The sequence below is a fragment of the Doryrhamphus excisus genome, linkage group LG3, assembly GCF_037039965.1.
Source record: "Doryrhamphus excisus strain RoL-2023G ecotype Guam linkage group LG3, RoL_Dexc_Guam_v1.1, whole genome shotgun sequence".
NCBI lineage: Eukaryota > Metazoa > Chordata > Actinopteri > Syngnathiformes > Syngnathidae > Doryrhamphus > Doryrhamphus excisus.
Window position 1 is genome coordinate 1,378,873 of NC_136359.1, and position 12,407 is coordinate 1,391,279.

Sequence of the window (12,407 nt, forward strand, 5' to 3'; positions counted from 1 at the left end):
TGTTATGGCATTTCATGTTACGTTTCAGTTCCGAAGTTTCGAGTTCCACGTTATTGCATTTCATGTTACGTTTCAGGTTACAAAATTTCGAGTTCCACATTATGGCATTTCATGTTACGTTTCGGGTTCCGAAGTTTTGAGTTCCACATTATGGCATTTCATGTTACATTTCGGGTTACAAAGTTTTGAGTTCCACGTTATGGCATTTCATGTTACGTTCCGGGTTCCGAAGTTTCGAATTCCACGTTATGGCATTTCATGTTACGTTTCAGTTTCGCAGTTTTGAGTTCCACGTTATGGCATTTCATGTTACGTTTTGGTTTACAAAGTTTTGAATTTCATGTTATGGCATTTCATGTTACGTTTTGGGTTACAAAGTTTCGAGTTCCACGTTATGGCATTTCATGTTACGTTTTGGTTTACAAAGTTTTGAATTTCATGTTATGGCATTTCATGTTACGTTTTGGGTTACAAAGTTTCGAGTTCCACGTTATGGCATTTCATGTTACGTTTTGGGTTACAAAGTTTCGAGTTCCACGTTATGGCATTTCATGTTACGTTTTGGTTTACAAAGTTTTGAACTTCATGTTATGGCATTTCATGTTACGTTTCAGGTTACAAAGTTTCGAGTTCCACGTTATGGCATTTCATGTTACGTTCTGGGTTCTGAAGTTTCGAATTCCGCGTTATGGCATTTCATGTTACGTTTCGGGTTACAAAGTTTCGAGTCCCACATTATGGCATTTCATGTTACATTTCGGGTTACCGATATTTCATTTTACGACATTTTGTGTTTCGCCGTTTGTTGTTACAACACATGAGTGTGTAACGCTTGGTGTTCCAATGTTTCATGTTCCAATGTTTTGCGTTACGACATTTTGTGTTTTGGCATTTCAACGCATTTTTGTTTCCGTGATGTTTAATTTGGAATCCATGATTGATGGTCGGGACCCAAACAAAGAAGAGGAAGAGGCGTCGCCGCTGAGGAGGAGTAGCACGCCCCCTGGGGGTGTCAGTTCAACCTGAAGCAAGGTCACCGTTCTAATCCTAAAATCTTTCCTTCAGCGTTCCTCCCGGTTCCTCACAACCGGCGGAGTTGTGACTTTCCACCGCGGCCCCGCCCCCAGATCTGACCCGCTCCTTCCTGCCAGAGTTTCCATGACGACAGGAAGCAGGAGGGTGCGGAATGTGTGGGTGGGGTGACGGGGGTGTACAAAGACAACTATCTGCACGCGCACGAGTCCACGGTCATGTTGGGGTAGACCTTGAGGACCACGTTCTTGTCCTCGTCGAAGAAGAGGATGCTGAGCGACGACATCTTCTCCGGAACGCAGCACGGCTCCGGGATGCCCGGGACCACGCCCACCGCCCGCACGATGCTCTGGATGGTGGCGTGGTTCGACGGCTTCAAGGCCTGGAAAGAAAACAAGCAACACTAAAATGTTAGCTGGATTTTTAAAAATCATTATTGATCAACCATAATAATGTAATAAGAAATACTAATAACAATATTTTATTCAATGCTTTAGTTGTAGTTATTATGTAAGTATTATTTCATTACTTATTTACTTTTTTTTATTAATACGTGATATATTATGCATAAATATGTACAGCTATTTCAGCTATAATACATATAAATTAATAAATATTATTATTATATACTATACTGTGGTTGCCCTCAAAATCTGAAAACTAGAAAAATTACTACTACTACTGCTAATTATTAATTATTATTATCATAATTTTTTAAATAAAATAAATAATACAAATTATTGATATTAATATTATACAAATAATACATTATTATTATTTAATTTATTAGCTATTATAATACAGAATAATAATGATTCTATAATTATACATTTTTTCTAAACTTACATTATTATTATTAACTAGTATTGCATGTGAGCTGAAATTCCCATACAAAAATAATAATAATTATTATTATTACATTTATTAGCAATTCTAATAAGGAATAATAATTATACAATTTTCTAAACGTACATACAAACTTTTTATTTTTATTTTTATTTTTATTTTTATTTTTATTTTTATTTTTATTTTTATTTTTATTTTTATTTTTATTTTTATTTTTATTTTTATTTTTATTTTTATTTTTATTTTTATTTTTATTTTTATTTTTATTTTTATTTTTATTACCTAGTATTGCATGAGAGCTGAAATTCCCACATAAAAAAAGAATTGAAGGCCGGAGCAAATACTGTACATCCCAGCCGTGTATTTTCGCCCCCTAGTGGTTGTGAGCAGCACCGTTCATATCATGTCAGGCTACATGTCATCTGCAGCCTGACCACTAGAGGGACCCATTTCACCATCACAAGACTTCATCACATTTCCTTCATTCTTTTTAGAACTAGGAAACTTCATTTAGACCAGATAGACGACGTATTAGCTACATGAGCAACATTAGCAGATAGACCACGTAGACCACATAGACCAGCAAGACCACATAGACCAGACAGACCACGTAGACCAGATAGACAAGCTAGATCACATAGACCAGATAGACCACATAGACGACGCAGGCCAGATAGACCATGTAGACCAGCTAGACTCGTAGTCCAGATAGACGACGTAGACCAGATAGACGATGTAGACCAAATAGACCATGTAGACCAGATAGACGACGTAGACCAGATAGACCATGTAGACCAGATAGACCACTTAGACCAGATAGACCAAGTAGTCCAGATAGACCATGTAGACCAGATAGACCACATAGTCCAAATAAACCACATAGACCAGATAGACCAAGTAGACCAGCTAGATCAAGTAGACCAGATAAACCACGTAGACCTGATGTGAACTTTGTTGCAGACCCCAACTGGGACATTTAGGACGTTTCAGGTGATTTTGGAAACGAGTTCCTTGAAATTCTACAAAGTGAAAGTGTAACCCCAGACCAGAAGACCTTCCCGAACCAGGGGTCTTACCTTGGCCATGGGGAACTGGCAGGACCCCGAGCAGTAGAAGGCGTCAAAAGACTTGGGCGATATAATCCACTCGCTCCAGCCGATGTCGGCGAAGTCCACCTTGAGGTAGCGGCGAGCGCAGTTCCTGGGCTGGTTCCACTGCTTCTTGCGGGCCTTCTTGATGGTCTGCTCGTCAAACTGCAGCAGAGGCATCTTGTGGTTCTTGCGGGTCTTTTTGCGAGGCCGGCGAGCCTGCTTGCTTTCCAAAGGCTGGTACGGGTCGGTCTCGTCCCAGCCGGCCGTCTCGTACGGGTACTCGGGTCCCGGCAGCTCGTTGTTCTGCAGGGGGAGCAGAACATTTACGGAACGCTTGTGTCTGGACCGTTGTTGCTGTTTTTGTTGCTGCAGTTGCTGATTGGTGCCGTTCCGCCCCCGGGGGCCCACTTGGTCCAAAACCTCGTCGGCCGATGGGGGCTGCCTCCTGAGAGCGGCGACCACGCTCTCCGGCTCAGAGATAGCCGAGTCGTTGGCGTAGACCAGGATGTAGGGCGAGCGGTCCGCCAGGAGCTCCTTCCAGGGTCGGGACCCCCTCGAGGCCACCTCGATGCCGATGAGGATCTGGTGGTGCCGCTTGGCCTGGTTGACCACGCGGGTCACGTCCTTCCACTGCCAGGAGATGAAGTCCCCGTAGCGCGTGGACGCGTTGATGCGGAACTGGCCCAGAGTCCTCATGCGGTCCCCCTCGGGGGCAAAGCTCCAGATGACGGCGTGCACGTGGCTGTGCCGGCGGGGGCCGTGGCGGATGCAGGCCGGGCACCTGGGGCGGGTCTGGCTGCTGTTCTGGAGGTCCCCGATGTAGTAGTGTAACGTGGCGGACAGCACGTCCTCCGACTTGGTCAGCGACGTCAGGTTGAAGATCTGCAGCTGCTTCCCGTTGATGACACCTGCAAGCGCCAACACGTTACTTACGACGCCCAGGACCCGGGACCCTGGACCAGGTACCAGAACCAGAACCGACTGCACACATGACATTTTATATGTTCATAAATCATACTTAAAAGAGTTTAAAATGTCATGAAATAACACATTTAACATTTGAATAATGACTTTCATTGTCTGATAAACTTAAAAAACACCAGAAATTACAATAAAAATAATATTACAATATTTTTATTCAATAAAAAAACACATTTTTACTGCGCATACACAGAAAAATGTGTACCTAATGAGGTGGCCGGCGGGTGCGTGTCCGGTAACGGCCTCCAGGGGGCAGCAAAACGCAACAAACACGAATTGGAAGCCGCAGTGCGACGTTAATCACGTTAATCAATCTTTCATTGGTGATAAATTATTGGAAAAATAGAGGAATAAATACTCAACAATAAGTAAGTGATATAAATGTAAATAAAAGTAAATATATAATCATTTGAAATGACGATTAAAAAATAAAAATGAAAGTAGAATATAAAGTTTAAATAAAAATAAAAAAAAATAATAAAAATGAAATTTGATATTAAAAATAAATATGTATGTGTTGCAGGGAAACAATGCAAAAAATAAAAATAATAATAGAAAAATGCCAATAAAATAGAAATAAAAGTACTACTAAAAATGTATAAAATAAAAAAAAAGTTTAAAAATATAATATAATAAAAGTAAACATAACAATAGAAAAATGACAATAAAATAGAAAAACGTACAAAAAATATTTAAATAAAAGTTAAAAAATATCAAGTAACAATTTAAATACAAGTTTAAAAATATAAATAAAAATCACATTTAATATAAAAAATAAAAACTAAGTAAAACTGTTTTTTTTTCTTTGCAGGGAAATAATGCAAAAAATGGAAATAAACGTAAAAATAATAATAAAAAATGACAATAAAATAGAAGAAAAAGTACAAATAAAAATTTAAATAAAAGTTAAAAAAATCAATTAACATCACATTTAATATAAAAAATAAAAATGAAGTAATACATTTTTTTTTCTTTGCAAGGAAACAAAAAATGGCCAGAAAAATGTAAGTAAAAATAAACATATACTTAATCATAAAAAATGCCAATAAAAATAGAAGTAAAAGTACAAATAAACATTGAAATAAAAGTAAAATAAATCAAAATTAAATTGAATTGAATCTAAAAAATAAAAATGTGACATTATGACTAAAAAAGTTACCAGAATAAATGTCTAAAAGAAGTTTGAAAGACGTTTAAAAGATGAAAACCGCACGACGGAACGCGGGTCCCCGACCAAAGACGAAGATCTGGTTCTTGGTCGCCTTTCAAAGGAGCAACAGGTGGATTTCTCCAGCTGATCACATTTAAGGAAGCGCACCTTTGGGACGCTCGTTTACGTTTATTAGGATAGTCTCAAGCGTCAGGGGAGATGTTCCACACTAAAAGTTTCCTGTTACTCACCCCAGTGCGCCTTGAAGCTGCGCACCGTGTTCCCGTCCTTGAAGGCGAAGCCAGCCGTGTTGTACTTGGCGTAGAGCATATGCATGTGCTCCGTCACCGTGTCCTGGGCCACCCGGTCCCCCCGGTCCCCGTCCCCCAAGTCAAGCTGCATCCTCCCCCTGGTAAAATCCACCTCCGTTTTCAGCATAGCGCAGAATCCCAGATGCGCGGCGCAGGTCCAAACAAAGATCAGAACCAGTAAAGCCATGCCGGCTCCGAATCAGCGACGGCGGCGAGAAAGACTACAAGAATCCCGGAAGAACCCAAAAGTGGACTCTAGCCGCACCTGAAGAGAACTTGGGAACCATCACCTTCGACACCAAGACAGGAAGTAGTGCCCCAAGAACCGCTGATCCAAAAATATCAAAAAGTATAAAAACTACAAAATTCCCAAATTTGGTCCAAAGAGGTCCAGAAACACCCACGGGCTGGGTTCTGGTTCCCGGAGGCTCCAAAATGATTTGAGGAGCAGCCTGCAGTCCGTCCCGCGTCTCAGCTTTCATTGCAGCTCAAGCATGTTGAGCTCCGTATTATAAGGCTTGTGGGACCAGCTGGGTATTCCTCACACACACACACACACACACACACGCCTGCGCACACACGCACACACACACACACACACACACACACACACACAGTTTCCTGTTCACTTTAATGCACAAAAACGACAAAAAGCAGCTGATTCCTCAGGTCAAGGACATTCCACTGATGAATCAAATAGAATTCCGTGTTTAAAGTGCAACCACAAACCGCCCCCCCCCCACTTTATGAACCTCCCACACACACACACACACACACACACACACACCATCCAGCATGTGTGTGTGTGTGAAAGAAGCAGCTTATTGTCAGCATTAAAGGCTCGCCTCCTATTTATTGGGCCTGAATGGCGTTAAGTACACACATCCTGTACCATCCGGATGCTGTACTGTGCAGTGCCCCCCCCCCCCCTCAACCGCCACTGACTCGCTCTTTCAGGGGGCGCCCGGGTTAGGAAACGATGTGAGGGTCTTTCTCCGCCCGTCAACATCTGATTGCAATAATTCCAACATGCTAACATGCTAGGTTGACTCTAGCCATGGGGGTGGGGGTGGGGGCGCGGGTGTGTGGTGGTACAACTGTGTTTCATTCCACAACACTTCTTGGGTTACAGAAGCCCCCACCCTCCAAAAAAAAACAAAAAATGGAGTTCCTCAAGGAGCCGCGTTTGCAAATCAGCAGTCATTTTGCAAGATTGACTTTTAATTTGACATCTTTTAATTTGGAATTTTGTTTGTTTATTTTAAAATGTAAAAAATATATATTTAATTTTTTTATTTGTTTTAATTTTTTTACAAATTAAAAAATGTAAACATTTTTAATTAAAAATATATTATTTTAATTTTAAAGTAATTTTGTTTTTATTTTTTTAAATTTTTTTTAATTTTTTTTAAAAAATGAAAACAATTTTGTTAATACAGTTAAAAAAAAGTACAAGTAAAAATTTTAATAAAAGTTAGAAAATAACAAATAAAAATCATATTTAATATAAAAAATAAAAAAAGTTAAACGTTTTTTTTGCTTTGCAGGGAAACAATGCAAAACATTGAAATAAAAGTAAAAAAAAGAAAAATTAATACTTTTTTTAATACAGTTAAACAAAATTTAAAACATTTTTTAAAATATATTTTTTTAATACAGTTAAAAAAGTACAAGTAAAAATTTTAATAAAAGTTTGAAAATATCAAATAAAAATCACATTTAATATAAAAAATAAAAAAAGTTAAACGTTTTTTTTTGCTTTGCAGGGAAACAATGCAAAACATTGAAATAAAAGTAAAAAAAAAGAAAAAATAATTCTTTTTTAAAATACAGTTAAACAAAATTTAAAACATTTTTTAAAATAAAAACATTTTTTTAATACAGTTAAAAAAAGTACAAGTAAAAATTTAAATAAAAGTTAGAAAATATCAAAAAATCACATTTAATATAATAAATAAAAAGTTAAACGTCTTTTTTGCTTTACAGGGAAACAATGCAAAACATTGAAATAAAAGTAAAAAAAAAAAAGAAAAATTAATACTTTTTTAATACAGCTAAACAAAATTTATGAGGACAAATAAAGTTGAAATGTCATTTTTTTGAAGGTAATATTGTGAAAAAGAAGCCAATAAATAAGATAAAATGAGGTTATGATGTAATGAGAATAAGTGGACAATATTCTTTGAAGAAAGACAAGCTAATTGGAATAAACGAACTAAACTAAGTCAATGAGGACTCAGGACTGTCAAGGCTCAAAAAGGACTGAAGAAGTAGCATCAGATGAAGTGAAAGTGTTTTTACTCGGTGGCTAAACGGCGTCTGGAGCTCCCGTCGTGCACGTTAGTGGCAAACTCATAAAAAGCCCAAAAGCCGGTCCTTCTTTAGCCGAGCGTCTTAAAAGGCCAATAAAAGAAAGACGTGGATGACTTTATTGAGCAATCACGACTATTTCCACACACGTGAGACTTTTACTTTCAGACTCGTCACCTGTCAGCGTCTACGTGTCCCTGAAACTCAGGCCTCGTCCTGTCGGTCCGGTCCGATCTGGTATGGGGACCCGCTTGGCCGGGAAGATCAAAGGACACTCAAACTAAACATCTTCTCTTCAAACGGGCCCCGACTTAACTGTGACGAAATACATCACATGTCATGGGATCAAGATGGCCGCCGATGATGTTTAACAAAACATGACAAAACTATTAGAAGTTAGAGTAGAGAAAAACCTGTTTACATCCTTCTAAACAGCATTATTAGAGCCCTCTGGATATGAAATAACACCCCTATAGTCACCTTTACACTATTATTACCCAATATAGTAGACATAATAAGAGGAAATAAGACACAGAAAAGCTGTTTAAAAGCCTTTTAAATACACTTTTAACATGATTAGAGCCCTCCAGATATGAAATAACACCCCTATAGTCACCTTTACACTCCTATTACCCAATATAGTAGACATAATAAGAGGAAATAAGACATAGAAAAGCTGTTTAAAAGCCTTTTAAATACACTTTTAACATGATTAGAGCCCCCCAGATGTGAAATAGCACCCCTATAGTCACCTTTACACTCTAATTACCCAATATAGTACACATAAAAATAGCAAATATGAAATATATGACATGGAAAACCAATTAAATACACTTTTAACATGATTAGAGCCCTCTGGATATGAAATAACATCCCTATAGTCACCATCACACTCCTATTACCCAATATAGTAGACATAATAAGAGAAAATAAGAAATATATGACATGGAAAACCTGTTTATGACCTTTTAAATACACTTTTTGACATGATTAAAGCCCTCTATATATGACATAACACCCCTATAGTCACATTTACACTCCTATTACCCAATATAGTAAACATAAAAAGAGAAAAAATAAGAAATTAATGACATGGAAAACCTATTAAATACACTTTTGAAATTATTAGAGCCCTCTATATATGACATAACACCCCTATAGTCACATTTACACTCCTATTTCTGAACATAGTAGACATGTACGGCATAAGTAAGACATAAATAAGACATAAATAAGACATAAAATAGACGGCCACAGGAAGTAGAAGTGTAAAAGAGACAAAACGTTGGTTGTTTGAAAACATGATTAGAGCACTCTAGATATGAAATAGCACCCCTATAGTCACCATCACACTCCTATTACCCAATATAGTAGACATAATATGAGAAAAAATAAGAAATTAATGACATGGAAAACCTATTAAATACACTTTTGAAATTATTAGAGCCCTCTATATATGACATAACACCCCTATAGTCACATTTACGCTCCTATTTCTGAACATAGTAGACATGTACGGCATAAGTAAGACATAAATAAGACATAAAATAGACGGCCACAGGAAGTAGAAGTGTAAAAGAGACAAAACGTTGGTTGTTTGAAAACATGATTAGAGCACTCTAGATATGAAATAGCACCCCTATAGTCACCATCACACTCCTATTACCCAATATAGTAGACATAATAACAGAAAATATGACATGGAAAGCCTGTTTACAAACTTTTAAATACACTTTTAACATGATTAGAGTCCTCTACATATGAAATAGCACCCCTATAGTCACCATCACACTCCTATTACCCAATATAGTAGACATAATAAGAGGAAATAAGACATAGAAAAGCTGTTTAAAAGCCTTTTAAATACACTTTTAACATGATTAGAGCCCCCCAGATGTGAAATAGCACCCCTATAGTCACCTTTACACTCTAATTACCCAATATAGTACACATAAAAATAGCAAATATGAAATATATGACATGGAAAACCAATTAAATACACTTTTAACATGATTAGAGCCCTCTGGATATGAAATAACATCCCTATAGTCACCATCACACTCCTATTACCCAATATAGTAGACATAATAAGAGAAAATAAGAAATATATGACATGGAAAACCTGTTTATGACCTTTTAAATACACTTTTTGACATGATTAAAGCCCTCTATATATGACATAACACCCCTATAGTCACATTTACACTCCTATTACCCAATATAGTAAACATAAAAAGAGAAAAAATAAGAAATTAATGACATGGAAAACCTATTAAATACACTTTTGAAATTATTAGAGCCCTCTATATATGACATAACACCCCTATAGTCACATTTACACTCCTATTTCTGAACATAGTAGACATGTACGGCATAAGTAAGACATAAATAAGACATAAATAAGACATAAAATAGACGGCCACAGGAAGTAGAAGTGTAAAAGAGACAAAACGTTGGTTGTTTGAAAACATGATTAGAGCACTCTAGATATGAAATAGCACCCCTATAGTCACCATCACACTCCTATTACCCAATATAGTAGACATAATATGAGAAAAAATAAGAAATTAATGACATGGAAAACCTATTAAATACACTTTTGAAATTATTAGAGCCCTCTATATATGACATAACACCCCTATAGTCACATTTACGCTCCTATTTCTGAACATAGTAGACATGTACGGCATAAGTAAGACATAAATAAGACATAAAATAGACGGCCACAGGAAGTAGAAGTGTAAAAGAGACAAAACGTTGGTTGTTTGAAAACATGATTAGAGCACTCTAGATATGAAATAGCACCCCTATAGTCACCATCACACTCCTATTACCCAATATAGTAGACATAATAACAGAAAATATGACATGGAAAGCCTGTTTACAAACTTTTAAATACACTTTTAACATGATTAGAGTCCTCTACATATGAAATAGCACCCCTATAGTCACCATCACACTCCTATTACCCAATATAGTAGACATAATAAGAGAAAAAATAAGAAATTAATGACATGGAAAACCTATTAAATACACTTTTAACATGATTAGAGTCCTCTAGATATGAAATAGCACCCCTATAGTCACCATCACACTCCTATTACCCAATATAGTAGACATAATAAGAGAAAAAATAAGAAATTAATGACATGGAAAACCTATTAAATACACTTTTGAAATAATTAGAGCCCTCTATATATGACATAACACCCCTATAGTCACCTTCAAGCTCCTTGAAATAAAAGCAGAGCGCCCGCCCCTCCCCGATGTTGAATAGCTCCTCCGCCTTTAATTTGTTAAGACAAACATCCGCCCCAAAAAAACATGGCGTGAGGGCAAAAGATGAGACGGGTTGGCGGTTCGGATCCGGCGGCGCCCAGGACTCGTTTGGGCCCCAATCGCTGAAGCGAGACAAAGATGAGAAGTTGAAAGATGCTGCGGGAATGCTGGCCTCCGCCCAGATGGCACGCGTGATACGTCTGCCGCCCCCGGCGGACCTTTGCTTTGTTCCCCGCCAAATTAAAAGCCCGCCCCGTGGGATCACACGCTTCTGATGTAGTGGTCCAGGATGACGACGTGCGTGTACAGGCCCGACTGCACCACGCTCCTCTTGGCGTCCGGGCCGGGACCCGACTGCAAGCCGACACGCGGGGTTAGCCGCTTAGCTAAGCTAACGTACAAACGTAACAGCAGATTATTTTCATAACTTCATGCTTCAATAAATGGAGAAATTGGGACTCATTTACCTTTATTTACCTTTATTGACCTTTATTGACCTTTATTTACCTTTATTGACCTTTATTGGCCTTTATTGACATTTATTGACCTTTATTGACCTTTATTTACCTTTATCGACCTTTATTTACCTTTATTGACCTTTATTTACCTTTATTGACCTTTATTTACCTTTATTTACCTTTATTTACCTTTATTGACCTTTATTGACCTTTATTTACCTTTATTGACCTTTATTTACCTTTATTTACCTTTATTGACCTTTATTGACCTTTATTGACCTTTATTTACCTTTATTGGCCTTTATTGACCTTTATTTACCTTTATTGACCTTTATTTACCTTTATTGGCCTTTATTTACCTTTATTGACCTTTATTTACCTTTATTGGACTTTATTTACCTTTATTGACCTTTATTGACCTTTATTGACCTTTATTTACCTTTATTGACCTTTATTTACCTTTCTTTACCTTTACTGACCTTTATTGACCTTTATTTACCTTTATTTACCTTTATTGACCTTTATTGTACTTATGTATGGTATTGCTCCACTCATTGATTTTAAATTTTATATTAATTTCAATTAATTTTAAATAAAATGAAATGAAACTAAATTCTTAAATAAAAATAAAATAAAAACATAAATTAAATTAAATTAAATTAAATTAAATTAAATTAAATTAAATTAAATTAAATTAAATTAAATTAAATTAAATTAAATTAAATTAAATTAAATTAAATTAAATTTAATTTAATTTAATTTAATTTAATTTTGCTTTGTTTTGGTTTAATTTATTTTCATTGATGTGAAGGGTATGGTTTCATTTTATATTAATTTAATTTAATTTAGGTTTTTATTTTATTTTTATTTAAGAATTTAGTTTCATTTCATTTTATTTAAAATTCATTGAAATTAATTTAGGTTTTATTTTAATTTAAGAGTTTAGTTT

The 12,407-nt window shown here is 36.4% G+C and overlaps 2 protein-coding genes across 2 annotated transcripts in view; both read right to left on the minus strand.

The window, feature by feature from the left end:
* Nucleotides 1-679: 679 nt before the first annotated feature.
* Nucleotides 680-5,625, minus strand: bmp3 (bone morphogenetic protein 3). The gene is made up of 3 exons (XM_058071816.2): nt 5,352-5,625; nt 2,955-3,877; nt 680-1,414 (listed from the first exon to the last, which is right to left on the minus strand). Exons 1-3 carry the CDS (start codon nt 5,596-5,598, stop codon nt 1,223-1,225), a joined length of 1,362 nt encoding a protein of 453 aa, XP_057927799.2. The 5' UTR covers nt 5,599-5,625; the 3' UTR covers nt 680-1,222.
* Nucleotides 5,626-11,261: 5,636 nt separating this feature from the next.
* Nucleotides 11,262-12,407, minus strand: part of cfap299 (cilia and flagella associated protein 299) — a 55,141-nt gene continuing 53,995 nt past the window's right edge. Inside the window, exon 6 of the mRNA XM_078789287.1 lies at nt 11,262-11,354. Within this exon, the coding sequence (XP_078645413.1) occupies nt 11,262-11,354 (93 nt within the window). The remainder of the gene's footprint in view (nt 11,355-12,407) is intronic.